Here is a 25,775-nt window from a genome sequence, read left to right on the forward strand (position 1 = left end):
TATACTGTAAGTTATATAGCTGACCAACAACTTAGGCTGCTGCGCTCTGCTAATCTTATATTCACTTATAGTATTCATTTTTGCAATAAATGAAGCTATCTTTTTAAATAAACATTTATTTCTATAATGGTTTGTAATAATTTTAATATTTATAGCAGATGTGTCTTTTCAAGAGAATTTTCAGCCAATGAGACCAGTGGATGTGGTCAATTATTACGTCATAATGATCGCTGCATTCCATAGAACGTTCGGTGAGTAGTCTATAAATATGCAGTGCAGATGGATCTTGCATTTGTAGCGAGTTCTGGCGAATGATCGTGAGTATACTCTTTACATCTGAATTAGATTTTTTCTATAAAATTTTCATAACTTGGAGAAAAATATTTCTTTGATAAACAGGTGTGCTACACACTGGAGGTCTGATTGGAAATTTTAATGTTGGCTGATTTGGAAATTAATAATGATGAAAGCTATGACCGATTGGAGTAATAATATATTTTTCTAGCATATAGTTGTGTAACATTTTGCAGTAAATCAAAGGAACAAATACTATGACCATTTTAATCATTTATTCATAAATATAGAGATCTGTAGTTATCTTGTCTATGTGAGAAACTCCACCCATCCTTTATTATGATAAATTCTGAAAGCTGATACTGAAAGCTTTAATAGTTTAATAGCTATCTCTTACAATGACCAGAAGAAGGTATACATATACAATATAAGCATCTCCAACTTCCAGGCTCTTAAATGTGTACTATTATATATCTCTTGCCTTTCTCTTTTCTGCCACAGAGTTTTACAGATAAAAGCAGTATTGTTCATTTCTTTGATCATCTTTCACCATTGTATCACACATCAAAATGATTATGTCAACCATCCCCATCGGTTTTCCTGAGAGTGCAGTGCAGTCCTCATCTTCTGAGCTCTCAGATGAGTTCACCGCTGCCCTCGCTGCAGGACGGTGGTGGGCAATAATGGAGGTCTCCTCTCCTATATCTGAGGAGCCTGAATATGGGGACCTAACCTCACTCAGGTTCCCGCACTCAGGCTTCTCAGAATCAACACTGAATACCAAGGAATCTTGGAGGCAGAAGAAGACACAGAGTACACCCATGCCTCCCAGGTACCTAAAGGGAGCACCTGTGCCTGCCTTTGCTGAGAAGAGGGACCACACCTCATCACTGGTCTTCAACAATGCATCGGAGAAGGCTGTGTCTCTGCACTCAGGCTTCTCAGATGCAAAGCTCAAGACCACGGAGCAACAGAGGAAGTGGAGGCAGAAGAAGCCACAGGGACCACCTGTGCTTGCTGGGTCTGAGAAGGTTGAGTGTGGGAACTCACTGAAGACCACTAAGCAGGTGAGGCAACAGTGGAGACAGAATAAGCCTCAGGGATCGCCTGTGCTTGCTGGGTCTGAGAAGGCTGAGTATGGGAACTCATTGAAGACCACTAAGCAGGTGAGGCAAGAGTGGAGACAGAAGAAGCCTCAGGGACCAACTGTGCCTGGTGACTCCCCCCATGGACATCCTGTGCCCACTCGGTCCCAACAACGTGGAAAAATCAGGATCCCTGAGCATCTGAGGCAGCACCTGCTACAGGCCGCCAATGAACTGGGAGCAACTGTGCCTGCTAGGTCCCCACAGGGACCACCAGTTCCTACAAAGTCTCTACAGATAGAACCTGTGCCTGCCTCAAAGGTGCAAAATTTAAATACCCCTGAGCCACTAAGGCAGGAGCTACAGCAGAAGAAGCCTCAAGCCTCTTCTCACAAGGGAGCACGTGTACTCAACAAGACCCCGGAGAGGCAATGGCTAAAAATCCCTGAGCCGCTGAGGCCGGAGCTGCTGCAGCTGTCTTACCGAGCCTCATCAGTAAAGGGAGAACTTGTTCCCCAAAAGACCCAGGAAAAGCAGAGGCTCAAGATGCCTGAGCCATTAAAGCAGGAGCTGCTGCAGGTGTCATCTAGAGCCTCTACTGAAAAGGGAGCACCTGTGCCTCAAAAGATCCAGGAGAGGCAGAGGCTCAAGATACCTGAGCGGCTGAGGCAGGAACTGCTCCAGAAGCCTCAAGCCTCTCCTGCAGAGGGTAAACCCATGTCTTCCAAGTCCCCAAAGGAAGCACCTTTATCTGACAGGAACCCTGTTCATACCGGGGGCTCACAGGGATCAGGAGTGCTCTCCAGTTCTCCACTGCCCACTGGGTGTCTGAAGGAAGCAGCAGTACCCACCAAAACCATGAAGGCAGAAAAACGGAGGCTTGCTGAGCACTGAGCATGCCTGTCTCTTCCACCCAAGGGCTACATATGCCCTCCTGGACCTCAAAAGTGGCACCCGTGTATTCTGGGACCTTACAGGGAGCCCTTGTGACCAGAAGCTCCCCACGACTGGGAGCAAACCCAAGAATCACAGAGCAGCAGAAGCAGAAGCAGAAGCGGAGGGAGCAGTGGAGACAGCAGCAGAGACAGCAGAGAGAGCAGAAGGCATCAGTAAGTTCTTTCCATTTCTGATTTTTACTTATTCTCAGATTTACGTCTTCAGTCTTCACCTAAGCTACTATGTTATCTACTGTAGGTCATTTACTTAAAATCTCATGACTTATATTTCGAAATGATAGGAAGATATATCTTTGGAATTAAGAAGCACTCCTTAAACCTGCGTAGCATCACATGGTTGTGTCCCTTTCTTCAACAGGACAATATAGATGTGTATGAGCCTCCACAAAAAATACTCTGTGTGGAAATCGACAAGGTGCCACTGAAGCCTAAACTGCAGAAGCAGAACCATCAAGCCCCACAGCTCATGTCCCAGCTCACCCTGAAGATGGTTAGTCCCTTCGATCCCACAGTTTTACACTGGCTTAACTAAAGCACTAAAGCTTCTATTTTCAGAAGTCTGGGATGTGTATCATATCCTTTTCAATTCATAAACCTCTCTAATACTGAAATAGTAGAAGCAATATATCTTTAGATTTTCTTAAATAAGCACTCATTAATCTGCTTAGTGTAACAACATAATGTCTGTTCCTTCAACAGGACAATGCAGGTGTGAGCTGGTCACCTCCAGAAAAAAGGGAGTGCATGGCGAGCGAAATCAGAGACCAACAACTGGGGCCAGGCTTAAAGCATTTATGTAGTATATTCATATGTTTAACAGAATATTTAAATATTTAGTATTCATGTGTATTGTATTTGAATTGATTTAATATGATTGTATGTATAATAAAAAATAAAATCTAAACGTTGCAATCTAAACTCACATCTATTAACACTTTAAGGCAATATAGATTATTTTTGGGGTGCCTGTCCCAGGCTTATTTCCAGTGGGTAATTTATATGAAAAAAAAAAAATTATAATAGGAAAAAACATATTCTTCTTATATGTTTCTCACTGGAATACAATAAAAAATCCAATACACCAAAAAGTGCCATTGTATGATTGGCAGCTGACATACTTAGAGAGGAAAAAATATATATACAAAATAATATATATAAATATATATATAATTGTTTGTGAAATACATGGTTCTGAATGAGTTTCTTAATTTGTTTATACAGTACTGAATTTTGACCATTTAAAAGACACAATTTAATGCATGTTTATCAATTTTAAATGTTAAAACTGACCAGTCTTTGTGAGTAGAAAAGGGAGTGAATCGTGAAGATTGAGTTGTGCAAATGAATCCACTAAAGGGAGGAACTGACCACGATTTTAAGAGTCAGATCTTTAGTTCATTGTTGAAGCTACCATATTTACAATATTGTTCCCATGCTGTTTAGTTTCAGCTGATAAACAATTTTTAATTTTTCAGTAAGACAAATAGCTACATTAAACTAACTGTTTCATAATGTTTTCATTAAATGCCTTTTGTTAGATCAAGTATGCATTCCAAGTCACTGCTCAGGGTGTAATAAAAATAATAATAATACATCAAATAAAACATATATTGTACATAGATAGATATTAATGGTTGTGCTTGCTATTCTATTTATATTGTTAAATATGTTACAATCATCATTTTAGCAAATATGATGGTGCAAAATTTTTCAAATAGTCAATAATTAACCCAGCCAGCATTTCAACTTTGAAACAACGTCAGATACCATGGTTGAATCAACGTTGAATTACCTTTTGATTTTAAAAACATGATATTGTGACGTTGTTTAATCGTTGAAATTGTGGACTGTTTCAATACTTCTTAAACTAAATTGGCCCACATTCTAGTATATAAAAGTAAACTTTTAAGTTTACTTTAAATATAACAGGAGCAAACTTTGACTACACAACTAGTTTAACCTCTATGTTTGTAGTTTGTACTGCAATTATACTAAAAGTGAACTTATAGGTTTACTGATAGTTTACTAATGAAATACTTTCTACACTTTGAAGTGTAGTCTCAGTAAACGACTACTGTAGTTTAGTAGTTTTATACTGCAAGTATACTCATAAGTTTTCTTTAAGTGAACTTTACATCATACTTTAAGTATACTACTGTCCATATTTAGGTTTGAATTTGTATTTATTTTGTTGTATGAATATCTGAATATACAAAACATCCAAAGAAAGAACAGGGTCTCTGTTTGTAAACAAAAAAAAAAACATTCTAGCTCCATGCAATCTATTTAAAACACTTTAATGTGGGTAAGTTTCATAAAAAAAATAAAGAAATAACATTTTGAACAAAGCAATTAATGAATACATTTTTAATAAATTTAATAGCATTCCAAGCATTTTGTATATGTCCTTTCTTTCATGTTGTCCTTGCATAGTCTCCACCATGGTTTGCTGTGCTGCATGGGGTGCTCCACTCGGTCAGAGGAAGGTGTGCAAATGTATGGCTTCCCCGCTGACATGGAGAGGTGAAAATAATGGTTGGATCAAGTCAGCAGAAGCAATCTAAATATAAATAAAAATTACAACAACAAAAAATTGTTAGGTAATTATACTTAAATTTATTTAAACCCAGGGAGCTGAGACATTGCAGGGAGTCTGTGCATTTAATATGTGGGTAGAAAAAAAAAAAAAAAAAAAAAGTTGTGTGTGGAAACTAAACTCAAGTCACTCTGCAGGCACATTGAGGAAAACCAATTTGTCATGACCAAAAAATTAAAGAGTAGGCTGAGACCAGGTGCTATTCCGACAACCTTTGTTGTCAAAAAGAGGAGTGCCCTGCTCCACGGTGCACCCCTAGACCTGTAAACATACAACAAATCGCTGCTGATTACAGCTATATTATTTCAGGTGATACATATATAATAAGTACAAACTCGTACTAGTTGAAGTAATATTTCTAATTTTGAAGTGATGTGATATTTTCAATATTTAAAATTAGCAATTCCATGTTTTCTGCCTCTATCAGTTTCAAAGGTTGTGGAAAAAATGAATGAGGACACTTAGAGAAGGGAAAGTGACAGTGAAGAAATAGAGGATATGGCTAGAGAGGAGAGACAGGGACAGCTGACACTATCCACTCATCCAGCAGCAAGTCAGTCAGCAGCCAGTCAGCTTTCCAGTGAACCATCAGCCAGTTACCTGGGTCTATTAAAAAAATTAAAGAGACAAGAAAAAAAAATATCAAACAATGCAAAGGCAGCACTAAGAAAAATAAAGAATGAAAAAAGTCCCCTGAGCACTCCTGACCTGCATCCTCACTGATGCTCCATCACAGAACAGTCCAGTGGCACCACTAATCCTCCACCTACCAGCACCCACAGAACGTTACAGTATGTTACTTTTATACACTAACAAGTTTAAGTATATAATACAGTAGTATTATAATATAGATAGGTTATATAATATAGACAGGCAATAGTCAATGAATCACAATGACTAAAAACACTCCACCCATGTTTTTCCAAACTCAATTCACTCTAAATTTATATCAATAGGGTGCATTTTATTATTAAGGAATTTAATTATTTAATACGTGTAATAAGGAACAAACTTTATAACCTCATTTTACCACTTCCAGTTACCGCTGTCACACGCGGTCAAACGTTAATATTGAACTAATAGGCTATGTAACGTTAGCTTTCCCCACCCAGCAAAAAAAAAAAAAAATGTTTAGACTCCTTTTCTCTAATTCCAAACACGATGGATGAAACTGAATTAAGAGAACAGATTTTACAATTAATAGGGTGTTCGTTACTAACTTTATTCAGCTACAATCCTAGCCTAATCTGTTAGTTATCTGATAACATCCCTTAAATCTACTCATTTAATGAGTTATAATCTACTAGAAGGTTTTAACTTACAGTTTATTGTTATTAAGATGTACTAATAATTTACAATCGTATTATTTAAACGTCTTACCTTTTAAAAGTGCGTCGCAAACGGTTTGTTCTGCTGCATCTCTACGGCGCGGGTTTGCTGCTACTTCCGGGAACTATTGAGAGGCTACACGAGCCGCCATTGCTGAAAAAAAAAGCGTTCCATTGGAGTCAATGGAGTTGTCGCAACTCTCTCTCTATATGGCTCTGGACTGGGCTATTGTAATGCACTGCTAGGTGGTTGTCCTGCTTCTTCAATAAACAAGCTACAGGTAGTCCAAAGTGCAGCAGTTTGAGTACTTATGTCATGAAAATATTATCATTACCCTGATTTTACAATGGCTACCTATTAAGTTCCGTATCGGTTACAAAATATTACTACTTATAAGGCCCTTAATGGTTTAGCTCCTGTGTATCTAACTAGGCTTCTACACTACAATCCATCAGGCTACCTAAGGTTGCAAAACTCTGGAATTTTGCTGTCATAGTATCTATGACAGCAAAGTCCACTAAAGGATAGAAGTCGACCGTATGGGTTTTTCACTGGCCGATGCTGATATTTAGAAATCAGGGCAACTGATAGTGGATTTTGCCGATACCAATAGCTAGGTTGGACCACACTGGTTGATACAGATTAATTAATTAATTAACACTTAATGATTATCTAATCAAAATAAAAGAGCAGCGCTGAGTCTTGGAGAACTCAAAGGCATCACACACACTCCAGACAATGCATTCAACACAAGCAGTGGTCTAAAACAGTTTATTTAATCTACAAAATGGACACAATTTTACTTCAAGAATGAACAATGAGACATAGAGATGTTTGAAGTATATATTCACATTTGAGTATATACAGTACATTTATTTGTGTAGAAATGCATTACATGTAAAAAGAAAATTGATTTTACACACATTTCTTTTATAGAAGTCATACATAGCGATGCAATTTGCTTAAAGTAATATGAAATTCAAATTTGTCTGACCAAAAATATTGTTCAAAGAGAGTTTAATTATAAAAATCATAATTAAAGAATTAAGCCAAAGTGACTGGGAAAAACCGAAAAATTAACTATTAATAAATACCAAAATGCATAAAATATTTTCAGTATTTCATTAAAAAATTGTACTATGTAAATGTCCCCAAAACAAATGAAGGACATCTCATGAAAAACACAGTTATGAAGGATAAAATTGGCAAAACAAAAATGAATAATGACAGAATAGATTGAAAATCCTCCACCTTGCAACTGAGGTCTAAAAATTAAGCCAGAATCAAATTAATCTTAAAGTTGAAAAAGTTTGGTCTGAAAGTTGCTAAATATAGTTCTGAAGTCATGCTTGTGTGAAGTGACGGCTCTCAAATAGTGTCGCGTTCCGAACTTTGTTTAGACGACAAAGGTATTGCGGTATTTTAAAATTTGATATCATACGAAAAATAAACACCAGTATTCGGTGTGAAACAGTATACCGCCCAGCATTAGAGTCAACCCTTAGAAATCTCCTTCCAGATCAGTTCAATTTCCTCAGGGCACAGTGAAAGCGATGAAGATGAGTTCTGACACCAGCTTTCCAAATCTTCTCACACAGACGACTTTGCTTCACTGTGAATTCTCATGTGAATATTAAATCCCTGCTTATTCGCCTTATTCACCTCGAACGTTCCACCGAGCCTGAGGGGTACACTTACCACTTCCGGGAGTTCTCACTCAGCGCGAATTCTGAATTCTGTCAGTGCAATGGCGCCTCACTGCTGTGTTCCCAAATGCACATCATCACACAGGAAAAAAATAGAATAGAGGACAAACTTTTCACCGCTTCCCAAAAGATCAGGGACTACGTTGACAATGGATAATAAACATCAGAAGGGATCCTGGTCGTAATTTTAAGGTAAGTTTATGACTGGTGATGTGAGGCTAAGCCGTCTCCATACGTTAGCTTGTGTCGCTAGCTAGGCTAGGACAGAACTAACAAGTTTTAGTAGATAGATTAAGGCGGAGAGCCAGGTTGTTGAAATATACAGCATAGTCAAAAATTAGTAGTATGTTATTTAAATCTACCACCACAGATTCACTAGTATAAGCATATTCTGAGTGACCTTGTTTGTATTAGCTTCTAGTCACAAGCTAACCTAGGGAACACATCGCATCAGTTTTCATTGCTAGGAGGATGTACAGGAGTCAGATTGATTCTGATCAATAAAATTACATGTAAAAATGTTTATATGATTGCATTTTACTTGCTGATGCAGATAAACATATACACAAAAGTGTGCTCGGAGCATTTCCTCCCAGACTGCCTTGTGAAAAGCAAGACTGGCATCACCAAGTTGAAACAGGGAGCTGTGCCAACTGTGTTTGCATGGAGTTCTGTCAGATCAGAGAGGAGTATTGTTAGAACTGCAAGGTAGTATTTAACATTAGATGAATTAAGTTACTAGTTTGTAATGCATATTAACTGTGTGTATTGACAGTATTTCTCTGTTGATGATTTCCAGTAATGTTTCCATGGATCTGGATGATCGACATGGTGTGAATGTGTTGAGGTATGTAAAAGATGTAAATTGTTACATGAGTTGAACATGAGTATCATTGTAAAACACCTAATGTGTCCATCAGTATGTTATCTTATACTTCCAGTGAAGAGACACCCGCTCCGCACCCAGACCATGAATATGCTGCACTGCCTCCCTCACTTCAAGATCAACTTGAGGAAGCCCGCAAGACCATCGGTGATCAAGAACTTTTAATTTTAGAGCTTCAACAAAAACAGTTTTTGATTTCAAATTTTCAAGGTGATGATAAACAGATATCATTTTATACAGGGTTCCCAGATTACGATACATTTAAAGCTGTGTTTATGGCCCTGCAACCTACTGCAGAAAATATGGTGGGATGGAGTCAGACTCAGCGACTTAAACATTCAAGTGGGGAGGTACTTCGTCAAGGCTTTAGCGCCTCTAAATTGTCCACTATGGACCAGTTTTTTATTTTTCTTTGTAGGTTGAGGCAGGGATTTCCTGAGCACGATCTTGCAACCCGTTTCCATGTATCACAGTCAACAGTAGGCAGGATCTGTGTGACCTGGGTCAATTATTTGTATTTTATGTTGGGATCACTTCCAATGTGGCCTTCAAGGAAAACTGTGGATTAACTTATGCCAGATTGTTTTAAATGCACGTTTCCGGCTACTAGAGTTATATTGGATTGCACTGAAATTCATGTACAGAAACCTAGCTCCAAGGTCCTTAACTCAGCGATTTATTCACACTACAAAGGTAACACCACATTTAAGGGCCTAATAGGCATTGCCCCCTCAGGTGAAGTGACTTTTGTCTGTGATTTATATACATCTGTCAATATCTGACAAAGAAATAACCAAAAAATCAGGTATCCTTTCTGTTCTTGAAGAAGGAGGTATGGTAATGGCCGATAAAGGCTTTCTCATCGAGGACCTTCTCTCTGAAAGACAGGTCTCCCTTGTAATGCCTCCTTTTTTAGGCCCAAGTGGACACTTCACTGCAGATGAAGTACGAAATACTCAAGCGATAGCAAGACTGCGAATTCATGTAGAGTGCGCAATTAGGCGGATTAAAGAGTACCATATTTTTGATAAAGTCTTACCCATGACACTGGTGGGCTACGTTAACCAACTGTGGGCCGTCTGTGCCCTTTTAACTAACTTTCAAGGTCCTCTCTTTTAAAATTGTAATGTTAATGTAAATATCTAACACTGTTATGTAAATCTCTAAAACTGAAATCTTAACCATCATTATTCTTCTTCTTTATGAATCTGTACAAAGCCTTAACCATCATTATTATTGTTCTTTATGAATCATCACAAAGCCTTAACCATTATTCTATCTCTTTATGAATCTGTACAAAGCCTTAACCATTATTATTATTGTTCTTTATGAATCTGTACAAAGCCTTAACCATTATTATTATTATTGTTGTTGTTTATGAATCTGTACAAAGCCTTAACCATTATTCTTATTTTTTATGAATCTGTACAAATCCTTAACCATTATTGTTCGTCTTTATGAATCTATACAAATATGTGAACTTGTATTGTTACCATAGCACCTTATCATGGTCAGTGTATCACAGGATCAGTCCCTGTCAGACCTTATAATCACTTCTCATGCTCTTTACTTTTACATACCTGTGAGTGATTGTTTACATGTATGTGTGTGTATGTATAAGCTACTGGATGTGTATCTATCTAAAGAATAAAGTAAATTTTGTATTACACATGGATGATGTCCTTCTTAACTTTATGATTTAATATACCAGAACAGGTCGGAATATCAGAAAACATCAAACAAACATTGATAGGCACACTGCTCTAGGTTTGTAAAGGTAACTTTGTACATAGAAGTTGGTACAAGGGAATAATGTAAAATGGCCTGCCTGTATACTGTAAGCATGGAAAAGGAACCAGGACATCAGAAAACAGGCCGTTCAAAAAACATTGATAGGCACAATGGTCTAGGTTTGTAAAGGTAACCATGTACATAGAAGTATGAAAAAGGAACCGGAACAGGTCAGAGCATTAGAAATTACATTAGGAACAAACCATTTAAAAACATTAACAAAAGAGAATTATATATATATATATAAACAGATTATCAGTGATGTATTACATGATTTTGTTACACAAAGATGGCAGAAAGTGAGAGAAAAAGAATCTGTCCAATTTACATTTCATGTTCTCCCACTCCTTTGGTTGGAAGTGCACCCGCTCCAAGTGATGGTCATCACTGCACTTCACAAAAAAGTCACACCACTTCAACCCAGTGATGCCCATCTGCCCCATCACTTGAAAATAGTACTCGTGTGTGGTCTTCAGGCTAAGGCTACCATCAGCCTTGCAATGCAAGTACTTGCAATCCCTCACGCTCTCTTTGTTGGGGCACTTGATCTCCAGGAGGCCGTGCGTTGGTGATGCACTGGGGTCAATCACTTTTCGGTCAGATGAGGCACCTAGGTGTGGGGCGTGGTGGTTGATGACGAACCCACAGGGGAAGATCTCATAGCCAGTGAGGTCTTGATATTCGGCAGCAGCAACAGGCTCCAGTTCCAAACCTCTCTTCATCACCTTAGTCTGCACTATTTTCTTTTTTATATTGGCAGCTAATATGTTGTAGTCTGCCACCCTTGAACAAATCCTCTTGAAGGAAGAGGAGGTAAGACGGTTGGCTCGAACTTTATGCCAGGTCTTGCTATGGCTCTGTTCCCTTGTCTCGATCTCCAGTTGTATTGCAACAGCCTGAGTGACCACCAGGCCACCATAGTAGCATGACTCAGTTTCATCCAGGACAGTGTAAAATGAGCATGGCTGTGATGGTAAGGGAAACAGGGGATCATCATTAGCCCTGGAAGACTGTGTTGCGTGATAAGTAAGCACAGATCCCTTAGGAAGGTCTCCAAAGTCGGTAGAGACAAGAGCAGCAGGCTGTTTTCTGTTCTCTTCCAGCAGCTTAAACATCTGACTCTTGCTTTTTATTTGACTCAGGTTTCGGTGTAGGCTCTCTGCAAAGGCATTTGATGAAAGCGGGAGTGGGACAGGACAGTACAGGTTTGACATCACCCCTTCAGACGAGCGTTGCCTCTTTGGCGGAGGTGCGTTGGTCACCGGAGGTTTTAGCGTTGAGACACTCACAGAGCTCACCGTTCTTGGACTGACACCCAGGGCCCTCGATGGAACGTGCCAGGCTTGAGGCAGTGATGTCTTACTCGTTGTTGGGGGGACAGATGTGTAGCCCATCTTGGCAAAGTGAGCGAGAGTGTAGAGCAGCCCGATGAGATGGTTGCACTGTCCCAAGCCAGCTTTGCAGTTGCACTGTTTCTCCCTTATAAATGGCTGCTCAAGTGACAGCTCCACCTGAAAAGATAATCAAACTTTAGACACTTGACACTTCAGAGTTGCTATTAACAAATATATGGCATATATATACACATATACACACACACACACACACACACCGAGTGTGCAGTGAATTAGGTACATCTGGCATTTAAATGATCTGCCATGAAAATATTACAGCTACATGCTGGTACTGGTAGGTTGTTTACAGCTGTGATACTTGTGAACACAACTTGAAAGATACATAATATCTTGCACACTCATTGTACAAAAAAAGTCAGGGTTGTGGAAAAGCTCATATTAAGATTGAACAGTATGGATTCCATATTATGTTAATTTTAAACAGATTTGTAAGCTAATTACATTTCGAAGAACCTTCCTCAACCCTGGATACACTGCTCCAAGAACTGAGCAACTCTTATCTTAATATGAATGTTAATACTTACCTTACCACTTACCTGATAGTTATACTATCATTACACTATCATTATCAACAAGTAATAGCAACATGCACCTAGCCCTGTCTGGCTTTGCTAATTTAAAATAAGATAATATTTGAGAGTAGATATTAATGAGGCTTATGTGATATTACATCAACTACAGATAACATGTTAATGAGATAAAATCAACATGTTATTTTTAGTAAGACAGGGAAGGGTACATTGTTGATATAAACTCATAATGAACATTTAGCAAGCTGGTTTAACTGTGGCACTGCTCTGCGAACTGAGCAGTTTGTACCACTTAGCACCTGTATGTTGTAAGGTGCCTCATTTTTCCGCACCGAGGAAAAAGACCTTGCCCTCACAAATATGTGTGATGGGCTCCTATTAACTGTCGATTAAAGACATGTTAAGTGTTAAATAAAATCTAACATAGACATGTTAAGTGTTAAATAAAATCTAACATAGTACACATAGTCAACAACTCAATATCACAGCTAAACTTACCCCTAACGTTAGCTGCTACAAGCTAGCAGAAACTGAGGTAAATTAGCGTCCATTCATACCTTCAATGTCGTGGATAAAACCTTCGATCCAGTTACTATATCCCTTAATTAACACAGCCTGGGGGATGTTGCAGTCGGTACTGGCCCACTGCTCCACATTTTGTATAGTTAATTCGGGCAGACAGGAAAGATTGGTGGTCCACACTGGAGTTTCCATTGCTGGTGCTGCATCGGAATCAAACTTCCGGGTTTGTGTACCCCTCAACGGCGTTCGAGTTTTCAAAATGGCCGCCAGGTGAATAAAGCGAATAGGCAAAACTGATTCCACACTGAGAGCAAGTAAAAGGCTTTTCCCCATTATGGATTAATGTGAATCTTAAGACATTCTTTACGACTGAAATGGTTTCCACTCTGAGATCAGGTGAAAGACTTTTCCGAAGAGTGAGTTAGCAAATGAATCTTGAGTTGAAATTTCTGAATGAAACTCTTTCCACACTGTGAGCAGACAAAAGGCTTTATTCCACTGTGAATGAACATGTGATTCTTCAGGCTACCTTTCTGTGTAAAACTCTTTCCGCACTGAGAGCAGCTGAAAGACTTTATTCCAGCATGAATTATCATGTGATTCTTAAGGCTTGCTTTACGTGTGAAACTCTTTTCACACTGAGAGCAGGTGAAAGGCTTTTCTGAAGAGTGAATACGCACATGCTCATTGAGATGTTTTTTGTGTTTAAAACTCTTTCCACACTGAGAGCAGCAGAAAGGCTTTTTTCCAGCATGAATTATCATGTGGTGCATAAGGTTTCTCTTCTGTTTGAAAGTCTTTCCACACTGAGAGAAGTTGAAAGGATTTTTCTCAGTATGCATTATCATGTGATCATTAAGGCTTGCTTTACGTGTGAAACTCTTTCCACACTGAGAACAGTTGAAAGGCTTTTCAGAAGAGTGAATACGCACATGCACAGTGAGTCGTTTTTTCTGTGTGAAACTCCTTCCACACTCAGAGCAGGTGAATGGTTTTATTCCAGCATGAACTAACATGTGGTAAATAAGACTACTTTTCAGTTTGAAAGTGTTTCCACACTGAGAGCAGCTGAAAGGTTTTTCAGAAGAGTGAATACGCACATGCACAGTGAGTCGTTTTCTCTGCGTGAAACTCCTTCCACACTCAGAGCAGGTGAATGGTTTTATTCCAGCATGAACTAACATGTGGTAAATAAGACTACTTTTCAGTTTGAAACTCTTTCCACACTGAGAACAGTTGAAAGGCTTTTCAGAAGAGTGAATACGCACATGCACAGTGAGTCGTTTTTTCTGTGTGAAACTCCTTCCACACTCAGAGCAGGTGAATGGTTTTATTCCAGCATGAACTAACATGTGGTACTTAAGGCTTCTCTTCAGTTTGAAAGTGTTTCCACACTGAGAGCAGCTGAAAGGCTTTTCAGAAGAGTGAATACGCACATGCACAGTGAGTCGTTTTCTCTGCGTGAAACTCCTTCCACACTCAGAGCAGGTGAATGGTTTTATTCCAGCATGAACTAACATGTGGTAAATAAGACTACTTTTCAGTTTGAAACTCTTTCCACACTGAGAACAGTTGAAAGGCTTTTCAGAAGAGTGAATACGCACATGCACAGTGAGTCGTTTTTTCTGTGTGAAACTCCTTCCACACTCAGAGCAGGTGAATGGTTTTATTCCAGCATGAACTAACATGTGGTACTTAAGGCTTCTCTTCAGTTTGAAAGTGTTTCCACACTGAGAGCAGCTGAAAGGCTTTTCAGAAGAGTGAATACGCACATGCACATTGAGTTGTTTTTTCTGAGTGAAACTCCTTCCACACTCAGAACAGGTGAAAGGTTTTTCAGAAGAGTGAATACGCACATGCTCATCGAGTCGTTTTTTCTGAGTGAAACTCCTTCCACACTCAGAGCAGGTGAATGGTTTTATTCCAGCATGAACTAACATGTGGTAAATAAGACTACTTTTCAGTTTGAAAGTGTTTCCACACTGAGAGCAGCTGAAAGGTTTTTCAGAAGAGTGAATACGCACATGCACAGTGAGTCGTTTTCTCTGCGTGAAACTTTTTCCACACTCAGAACAGGTGAAAGGTTTTATTCCAGCATGAACTAACATGTGGTAAATAAGACTACTTTTCAGTTTGAACGTCTTTCCACACTGAGAGCAGCTGAAAGGCTTTTTGACCTCAGTTATCTGAATGTTGCCATTTTCAGTTTTAGAGAAACTCACTGATTTTTGTTGAAATCATGATCTTTCTGATCCTGATGCTTCTCCTCCACTTCATTCAGATCTTGTCTTTCCTCTTTCACTTTCATCAGACCCGAAATGAAAACATTTTAATGATGAAAATCATTGATGCATCCAATGTGAGTGAAATACCCACGCTCAGTTGTCAAGTCATCATAGCCAAGTTATGGCAATACACTGCTATTATAGGTTTTCTGAGGATGTCACCAACTGTTAAAGCATTAGATTTAAAGGTGCACTAAGTGATTTTCGTTAAATTATGTTGATATTTGAAAGCTCCAAAACAAACACGGCAATACCCCAACAGGGGTGTATTCCAGAAAGGAGGTTCAACAAACTCTGAGTTAAAACTTGATTTGACTTACCCTGAGATAGGAAACTCAAGAGTTTTTGGCTTCAGAACAACTAAATTGTGTATGTTGACTGAGTTTAGAACGTGCATTACGACTATTGGGAAGCCATGATCAACGGATCTCTGAAATTATGATCACCATGGCAACAGCACCCAAAAAAACTTCCGCATACTACACAATACTTAACTTTATTTCTTAATCACCATTATAATATCAGAGGTGAAAACCATCAGAACAGTAAGTTATTAAACAAATCTTCATGTGCATTTTAGCCAAGTGGTGTAACTTTGCTTTGAAAAGTGGTGGGGACACCGCGCAACTCGTTTTGCTAGATTTTTATTTAATAACCTAATTTAGGGGACTGGGTTTAGAGTTGGAAAAATTTTTTTTTTGCTATTTCAAAAATATCATCAATGTACCAGGGGCGGCGCCAGAAAATTTTGAACGCAGGTGCTGAGAGGTGCTAGATCACTGACGGGGAGCTGCAATTCAAGTTGCATAACGCGAGGTAAACAGCAAAGATAAGCTTTTCAAAATGAAAATAAAAAAAATATAAGTACAACTAAGCGCTGCCGGTGAAAGTGCTTTCATTTTTTTTTTTTTGTAATTTAGTGTTTTTATTTATTTTGAAAAAGTTTACAAAATATTTGCAATATAGTAAAGAAACTTATACAACTACTAATTTACCTATAAAGCCCTCATCCCGCCCCACCCCATTGCACTTCGGGACATTGAGCAGTATCTGATTAACAAGGGATAAAATAAAATTCATACAGAGAAAGACAAATAAAATAATGCTAATGGTAACACCCATACGTAGCTGCAGATTAATTAGCCAGAAATGTCTTGACTGTAGATATCCAGTTCTCCCACATCAAAACAGTCCTAGGATTAGCGTGATTGGTCCGTGCAGATGACAGCTCCAGGTATAATATTTCCAGTAAGGAGTGAAGCCAATGTTTAATAGAAAGGTCATGGGGAGGTTTCCATCGTTGAACAAGAAACTTTTTTGTGGCGGTCATGGCGGCTAACCAGAATTTCCGTACCTTCTCACATAGAGGAAATTGAGAATTGTCTTTCAACAATAAAATAACAGGATCTTTGGGGATACAAATCCCCGACGCCTTGTACAAAACATCAAGCACCCTATCCCAGAATTTTTGCACATCTGGACAGTCCCACAGCATATGTACCAAAGTGTCCACACAACCCGGTCCACAGAAATTACAAAATGGGTGGGGTGATAGACCCATTACATATCGTATGCGTGTGGTTAGATATGCCCTGTGAATAACTTTAAGATGAATGAACTGGTGATTTGGGTTTGTGGATGCATGAAATGTATTATCCCACACTGTATCCCATTCAATTGTCCTGTTAGAAACTTTCAGATCTATTATCCAAGCTCCAGCTTTAGAAAAGTTATTTTGAAAGCAGAGATAAAAATATGACACAATTCCTGTGCTTGGAGCGTTTGAGATCCAGTTCACCACTGGGTGAGTATGAAGATTTGCACCCCAAGGTACCTTATGGGCCTTTAGCACGGCACGTAATTTGAAATACTGTATAAAAATAAAGTGTTAGACGAGATATTAAATCTTCCTATTAAGTCACGAAAATCCAAAATTGAATCTTCCCCTTTTATGTCGTTTAATGTTAGAATGCCTTTTGTAGACCAGGAAGGCTGAACGAAAGGTTGACCGCCAGACAGTAAGTTCAGGTTGTGCCAAATCGGGGTATGAGTGTGCCATAAAGTTTTAGATGCAAAACAGGCTTTAATCTTTTTGAATATTTGAAGAGTGTAGGAAATTATAGGACCATAATACAGTGAGCATTTCTTGTGCGAAAGGCCTGAAAATAAAAAATCTTGCAAACGAATTGGTGAAATACGATCTTTTTCTAGTTATTTCCATGAAGACTGTGAGCTCGAATCAAACCATTTCAAAACTGAGAGCAGAATAAAAGACCAGTGATACCATTTAAAATTAGGGCAGCCCATTCCACCTTTTACTTTTTTGAAGTGTAGACCACTTAATACGAGGAAGCTTTCCATTCCATATAAATTTTATCAATAAAGAGTCCAACTTTTTCCAATAATTCACTGGTGGGGGGAGAGGAAGCATAGAGCTAATAAAATTGATGCGGGGCAAAATATTCATTTTTATTGTTGACATTCGGGCGGATGGAGATGAAGGCAGACACATCCATCTTTGAATATCTGACTCAACTCCCCCATAAATTGACGTATAGTTAACTTTGGAAATAAGGGGCAAAGTAGGTCTCAACTGAATCCCTAAATATTTGACTTGTGTTGAAATCTGAATATTACCTGGAATAGGAAAATTAAAACCGTCTGAATTGAGAGGCATTAAAATAGTTTTAGGATGATTAATTTTAAACCCCGATAATATACCAAATTCGTCTATAATTTGAAGGGCGTTAGGAAGTGAGCGTTGTAGATCAGATAAAAATAGCAGAGTATTGTCAGCATATAAAGAAATAGAATGGTTTGATGAGCCTAACTGAATTGGGGTAATACGTTTACATTGTCTAATATACTGTGCCAAAGGTTCTAACGATAAGTTGAACATAAAAGGAGAAAGCGGACACCCCTGTCTTGTGCCTCGGCAGATAGTAAAAGAATCTGAAATGAGTCCACCAGTAGAAACCCTGGCCATGGGATTTGCGTATAGAGTTTGAATCATTCTAATAAAATGGTCACCAAAATTGAACTTCTTCAATGTATACCATAGATAGCTCCATTCCAGCCGATCAAAGGCTTTTTCAGCGTCAATAAAGAGGAGGCCGCTGGGTGTTTCTAATTTCTCGGATTCAGCAATGATATGTAAAACTCGACGAACATTGTCGGAAGCCAAACGACCTGTTATAAATCCTGATTGATCTGAGTCAATTAGTTTATGAATCACTGACTGTAGACGCCTGGCAATAACTTTAGCATACAGTTTAACGTCATCATTAATCAAGGAGATGGGCCTATAATTAGAACAGTCTGAATGATCTTTGCCAGGTTTGGGCATAACCGTGATTAGAGCTGTATTGAGATCTTTACGAAAATGACCTTTGAATATGGACTCATTTATAGTATCTAACCAGATATGACCAAGTTGATCCCAAAGCGCTAGATATAAATCCACTGGTAAGCCGTCGATTCCCGGGGACTTACCTTTATTTGAACTTAATAATGCGCAGTGTAATTCTTCTATGGTGATTTCAGATTCAAGACTGTCAGCTTCCTCCTTTGAAAGTATGTTTAAACTCAACTGATCAAAAAATTTTTTTAACTGATCATTACTGGGTTGCGTTTCTGAAGAATATAATTTTTCAAAAAATGACAGGAACTTTTTGTTAATCTCGGTGGGATGTGAGGTGAGAAAATTTTTTGAGCTCTGGATAGCTTGAATGTTAAAACGACGTTCATGTTTTTTTAAGAGTAAGCGCAAGGAGTCTGCTCGGCCTGCTTCCATCTATATAATATTTATGTTTTGTAATGTGCATTAAATACTCTGCTCTTCTTCGCAAAAGATCATTAAGTGCGACCCTCTCTAAATGTAATTTTTGTTGTGTATCATTGGAAAACTGATTGCTTAATTCCTTTTCTAATTCCCCACATCTTTTCTCTAACATTGATATTTGTTCAAGATGAATTTTTTTAAGCTTAGCCGAAAAGGAGATAGCATTGTTCCTTAAAAACCCTTTGATGGAAGCCCATAGCATTTCCTGATTATCAACAGAGTCCTTGTTTATATTGATAAATTCAATCAGTTCTGCTTTCAGTTGAGAAAGAAAGTCTTCATTTTGCAGTAAAAAATTATTAAATCTCCATTGGGATGGTTTACAAGATGTATTAATCTGAAGATGTGCTAGTACAGCATTATGATCGGAAACGCTTTGTGGTAGAAATTCAATATTGATAAGCCCTGCAAGTAACGAAGATGAGAGTAAAATATAATCAATTCTTGAAAATGATTTATGACTTGGGGAGAAATAGGTGTATTCTTTGGCTATTGGATTATGAATACGACAAGCATCACATACATCTATATCTTTAATGAGCGATCTCAGTGCTGTAGAAGACTGAGTTTGTGCTACTGAAACTGAAGGATTGGAATGGTCCAAAACTGTGTCGACCACAGCATTCATATCAGATCCAATGATAAATGAATAGCCTTGGAGAGATAGTATGATTTTGGAAACATTTGGAAAGAAGGAGGTGTCATAAGAGTTCGTAGCATAAATATTAACAAATGCTAACCTCTTTCCTTCTATTAACGTACAGCAATAAGCAATTCTACCATTTTCATCGGAACCTGTGTGCTCAATAGTAAAGTTAGAATTACGTTTAAATAAAATTGTCACTCCCTTCTTCTTAGATTTACAGCTAGATGATACTATGGGGATATAACACCTATTTTGCATTATTTTAGCATCCATGGCAGTCAGGTGGGTTTCCTGAAGAAATGCTACATCAACCTTTTTCCTGTGTAAAAGATCTAACACTCGTGTACGTTTAATAGGAGAGTTTAACCCCCTGACGTTTAAAGATAGCGTGTTTATTTTAACCATGGTCTGTAGTAACCAGACATTCACAAATTAGCATGTAATGGTTAGGGCAAGTTATTGAGTGTACCATTAAAGTTCCAACCGTAGTAACAAAAACAAAAACAGAAAAGGTCCCGAGTGCTTTACGCGCCTAATCGTCCCCTCCCTTTCTCCCCTTCCCCTTTTAGCAAACGTCTGTGGCGATCGCGAGGCAATGTCTGAACACTATTAACCTTCTTAGCCCCCTATGAATTTGACAGATGGGGAGGTTAAAATAAAAGAACAAATATTCCAAAATTAGAATAACTGTAAAACATACACTATTCTCATAACTAGAATTACAGCAACCAGATTTAACTAAGCTAAGGATTGTAATTTAGTCCGCATTTTCTGAGTAGAACCAGACCTTCATAATTAACTATTTACAACCAGCACAATTTGAAAATTGAAAAATGAGTTTTGAAAACTGAAAATAGTTTGATATAATACAAATATTTGTAAATAAAATAATTTACCATTTCACTTTGGTGAACTAAAGTCCGAATAAGCCGATAGAGAATTGGTCCATGTATTGTTATTCAGCAAAAAACTCAAACGATGTCACCTTATGATCAGTTCTACCCCTCCATTTCCTCCGGTAGCTGGAAGTTTAAGGATCTACGAACAGTGGATACTGACGCGTCGACATCAAGACCCTCGAGATATTTTTCAGCACTCTCCGGTGATTCAAACGAGTATTTCTGACCCTTGTGGGAGACTCTCAGCGATGCTGGGTAGATTAGGAAAGTTTCTGCGCCTTTCTGATGAAGCTTGAATCTTACGGTCGAAAAAGCTTTCCTCTTTTGAGCTGTCTCGTGATTGTAGTCCGCGTATAATTCCAGGCGCGCTCCTCCGGGCAAAGTGGGTTTTGCTTTCCGGGCTCCCTGAAGGATGGCTCGCCTGTCAGGATAACGGAGGAGCCGGAATATCAACGATCATGGTTTTGGTGAGTTGGAACTCGAATACACTCGGTGAGCTCTATCAATCTCGATCGGACTTGAGCGCGCCAAAAGGTCGGGGATCCATTTAGGTAGCATTTTCTGTAGAAAACCGACCGGATCATCCCCTTCCATTCCAGTTGGTAGATTGACCAGGCGGACGTTTTTGCGACGTGACTGATCTTCGAGGTCATTGCATTTTCGTTGCATCTGTTCAAGCTGAGATAGGCAGAGGTTCGCGTTCTTTTTAGTGCTGCGTAAACTGCCTTGAAGATTATCCACTTTGGTTGTGATTGACGCCACATTTTTACTCAAGGAATCCATTTCCTCTTTCATCGAACGAAGAGCAGCGTTGTTTTCGCCGATAAAGTCCTTGAATGGCTTAAGGGCCGATTGTATTGCCTCTGTCAACATGCGGGAAACCATTTCGTGCATGGCCTCCTGTTGGGCTTCGATTGCATAGTTAACAATTGAGGCTACGTCGTCCTTGAGTGTTTTGATTCGTTTGCAGCCCGCTGCTGATTTCTGTGGTGAACTCGATTTCTTAGTTGCCATACTTGAAATAAAACTTGTACAGCTGTGATAACATGTGATATTTTCCTCAGCGTGAAGAAACAAGTTCAATTAGGAGGTTTTAGTCAGGAGCCTAGTGCTGTGCAGCCATCTTGCAGCTCGCGCCACCGGAAGTCTCCGGTGAAAGTGCTTTCAAAGTTTTTCTTCCCCCCACAAGAAATCAAACATGTTCACCTTCTCTGGTTTAAGAAACAGTCTTTTACTTAAGCGTGAAAACCATCAATATTCGCATCATTTTTGCTGTGCACCTTGGCGCTCCTGCTCAGCAAGTATGGAGAGCACGGGGCACAAAGTAACGCAATTAGCAAGTGGTTTGAATATTTACCAGTTACATTATCAACATTATACAGAAACAAATGTGTGGCAAAATTCAATAATCTTTTGAAGATATCACTGAACATTTATTTTAACATAGTAAAATTACAATTCTGAATTATTAAGTAAAATTTTCATCCCAGTTTTCTTTATTCATTTATAATGAGGCAAATCTGCTATTATTTTAATCGCCAATCTGTTATTTATAAGTTCAGATCAATAAACACCATTGTTTTATTGAAAAAAATTTTTTTAATAAAAAAAATATATAATATACTTTTAAAATTAAATTTCAATTCATGCATTTAGCAGACGCTTTTATCCAAAGCGACTTACCCATCATGTGTTCCCGGGGAATCGAACCCCGTACCTTGCACTTGATAGCGCAATGCTCTACCAATTGAGCTACAGGAACACTTAATTTAATATATATATTATATTTTATTTTATTAACAAAATTATATATATTTTTTCATTCTATCATATAACATTTTAAGCGTTCATATGGTCAACGTGCCCCTCGAATGTTACAATGTACCCCACCTACGGGGCATGATGTCACATTTCACTTCCATTTTTTGAGGGTAAATAAAGAAAAACGTATACACTGCAATTACAAAACAAAGCGACATATTCTAGGGCTGTGCAAAAAAATTGAATGCGATTTTCATGCGCATCTCCTCAGTAAAGGCGCTCCTGTGATTAGTATATCTCCAGCATTTGTGTTCAGATCAGGATTGCGAGGTTTTCAAAACAAAACCAGCCCAATTGCTTCTCAAAACTATTCCAATCGCTTTTCGGGTGATAAAATACAAGTTTTTTTGGCGGGTTCCCTTGATCTAATATTCGAATTTTAGTGGCTAACCAACCTGCAGACTTGGCACCACTGGTTGGCATTTACTACACAGAGCCGTAATTCACAGACAATCTACACAAAATCGATTTTAAAACCGCAGGCGATTCTTTGTCGATTTTGAAAGCGATTTTGTGTTAGTTGACGGTAGACTACGGCTCTGTGTAGTAACTGCTGCTCCACCTGAACCAGTGTTGCCAAGTCTGCTGTGGTTTTTCCATGTCCGCGGTTTGAAGCAACCCCAATACCAATAACGTGATATTTAGCGCCTAAAATGCGAATTTTACCTAGGCAACCCTGCCAAAAAATTTATATTTTAACCCCGGGAAGCAATCTTTTACCGGGGTTAAAACCATTCGATTTTTTTGCATAGTCCTAATTTATCATTGACAAGTGTAAAATTACAGTGGATAAAATAATAATAATAAATAAATACAAATCTGAACCCCAAGTGGATGCACACAAACTGAAAACGTCAAAAAGTGTTACTTTGCACCCGCTTTCCCCATATAAACCAGAATGCACTCAAAGCGCACAATTCATTTGGTCGCAGTCTGGAGACCTATAACCAAAACAGGTTATTATAATTTTTTATATATGAATAAGAAAATAAATATAATGAAAACTCGCCCACTCGATTTTAGTCCGTATGAAAGGTGCATATCTATGAAAGGCCTCTCTCCCTCTCTTTCTCTCTCTCTATCACACACACACACACACACACACTATAATTTGCTATTATACTCCATATAACTCCATACAAGCCAGAAACTAAGCCTTTTTTTGCACAGGCCTATCTAAAGGGTTAATAGTCCCACCTAGTGATCAACTGTAAAAAATAAAAAATGTTACCTCTTCCCAACAGGGAAAACCACCAACAATCAAGAATCTCACACACACACAAACACTATAATTTGCTGTTATACTCCATATACAAGCCAGAAACCAAGCCTTTTTTTGCACAGGCCTATTTAAAGGGTTAATGGTCCCACCTAGTGATCAACTGTAAAAATACATTTTTTTTACCTCTTCCCAAAAGTGAAAACCACAAACAATCAAGAATGCATGATTATATGGTGTCATGGCTTTGCAATCAAAAAATGTTGTTATAATGGAAGTCAATGGGGTAAAAACAGCCACCAACAACAAATTGGGGAGAAAAAAAAATTAATATAATGCTGCACAAAAACTAACAATGCATCAAAGCCAATCTTGTTACTAATCTTTGACATGCCCAAGACTGTGACCGTTGTGCTTCTGTAAAATAATTAAAGCAAACAAGATTCAGTTTAGGTCTCCATCATGTGAACTTGAGGGAGAAACTTCGAAACTCAGTGTATGAAAAATAAATCTAGAGAGTGAAATGTCTACTTTCAAATAAAAGAAAGAAAAAAAGAAAACGTGTGGGTTAGCATAGATGATTTAAATGAAATGTAATGTGTGGCTTTCAGTTCATTAACATAAAAAATACATTTAAAAAATGTATTTTACTAAAGTGGGCATGCCGGAATTTGTCAGTTACATTGAAAAAAAAAACTGTGTTTTTTTTAATGTAACTGACAAATTCCGGCCAAAAATGTCACCCTCTACTGCAAATCACGTCGTTATTGCGCTATACGAGTTATGCATGAATAGGAAGTCAAATGTATTAGTTTATTAATTCATCACCCCAATTAGATTATGAAGAATGATTTGTTGATCTTGTATTCCATTTAATACATAGGCTACTTTCCGCAGGATATTTTTCAAAAAGTGGTAGGGACAATATCGACCCTGACCAAAAGTGACATGTCCCACCAGTCCAGGGCCGGAGTGGGACTCATTTTCAGCCCTGGAGTTTCATGCCTTAGACCGGCCCACTTGGTTATTTTGATTTTTTTGTACTGGTCTTTTCAGTGTATTTTCTGTTATACTTTTTTTTTTTCTATTATCTTTTGCTCACATATCTCCAACAATGACTTGTTGCTTTTTTTGAGCAAGGTGCCGCTTTCAGGGAAGTCACAAGCCAATTAACAATTGTGATTCCTTATCTTATTTTTTAAGAAAATAATGTTTATTCTTGTATTATTGTTTATTCTTTAAGAAAATAATGGACAGAATAAGGCACGTTCCAAATATTTGTACTGTATACCATAATGTAGGCCTAAGTCTGCTTGCAGTTAAAAAGTTATGCGAAATAAAAATAATTGTTTTTGCTTAACCTATTTATGTACACCTATTCTAAAAATAATTTTAATGTCATACAAAAAATGTCATCAGCCTGAGTAAATTGAACCATCACAGAATTGTGACATAACACGTGTAATTTAGGTGAAAATACTGTGAAATTAAAACTGCCATTACATTTGAAAGCATAACAAGGTCTATGAAGCGTCAGTCAATCAAGTAATTATTATTTTTTTTTTTTTTTATGTTTTGAACTAAAATTGTATTGCAACTTTAGCCTTTGGATGAATGAAAATGCTTTTTCTTTTTTTTCAATTAAAGAAAACTTAGAGATTGTGGACCGCTTGCTTGGATTTGTACTTCAATAATGACGTCCAAGTTTAAGAATAGCCTACGCTAGAAGGATTTTATTTTATTTATTTATTATTTTGTATACCTAATGCATTTTGCCCCTCTCTGTTTAAACAGCATTAACTAACAATGAAAGACGTCTTCCCTCAAGTAGAGTCAATGTTTTCCTGCCGTGCTGGATGTGGGGCTTATTATAAATAAATTGTTTGCATAGTTCAAACCAGTGGCACGCAACACCGGTGTCGCGGCCCAAAAACAAACCGGCCCACCGGGAATC

The 25,775-nt window shown here is 38.1% G+C and overlaps 2 protein-coding genes and 1 long non-coding RNA gene across 5 annotated transcripts; 1 reads left to right on the forward strand and 2 right to left on the reverse strand.

The window, feature by feature from the left end:
• The first annotated feature begins 272 nt into the window (after positions 1-272).
• On the forward strand, positions 273-3,242 carry LOC132107330 (uncharacterized). 3 transcript variants are annotated; one of them, XM_059513565.1, is made up of 2 exons: positions 273-317; positions 796-3,242. In XM_059513565.1, the coding sequence occupies exon 2, from the start codon at positions 864-866 to the stop codon at positions 2,271-2,273; it is 1,410 nt and encodes a 469-aa protein (XP_059369548.1). In that variant the 5' UTR covers positions 273-317; positions 796-863; the 3' UTR covers positions 2,274-3,242. The 3 variants fall into 3 exon arrangements, 1 of the variants encoding a protein (XP_059369548.1); XR_009424276.1 differs by lacking the exon at positions 273-317 and having other exon boundaries at positions 786-2,825; positions 3,035-3,242; XR_009424277.1 differs by lacking the exon at positions 273-317 and having other exon boundaries at positions 786-2,488; positions 2,694-3,242.
• A 2,182-nt stretch (positions 3,243-5,424) lies between these two features.
• Positions 5,425-6,482, reverse strand: LOC132107332 (uncharacterized). Its single transcript, XR_009424278.1, has 3 exons — positions 6,312-6,482; positions 5,640-5,697; positions 5,425-5,537 (listed from the first exon to the last, which is right to left on the reverse strand). It is a non-coding gene; the product is annotated as an uncharacterized LOC132107332 (long non-coding RNA).
• Positions 6,483-13,419: 6,937 nt separating this feature from the next.
• Positions 13,420-15,418, reverse strand: LOC132107333 (gastrula zinc finger protein XlCGF57.1-like). The gene has a single exon (XM_059513566.1). It carries the CDS (start codon positions 15,216-15,218, stop codon positions 13,503-13,505), a length of 1,716 nt encoding a protein of 571 aa, XP_059369549.1. The 5' UTR covers positions 15,219-15,418; the 3' UTR covers positions 13,420-13,502.
• Between the last annotated feature and the right edge of the window lie 10,357 nt (positions 15,419-25,775).

This window comes from Carassius carassius, chromosome 27 (assembly GCF_963082965.1).
Source record: "Carassius carassius chromosome 27, fCarCar2.1, whole genome shotgun sequence".
Taxonomy (NCBI): domain Eukaryota; kingdom Metazoa; phylum Chordata; class Actinopteri; order Cypriniformes; family Cyprinidae; genus Carassius; species Carassius carassius.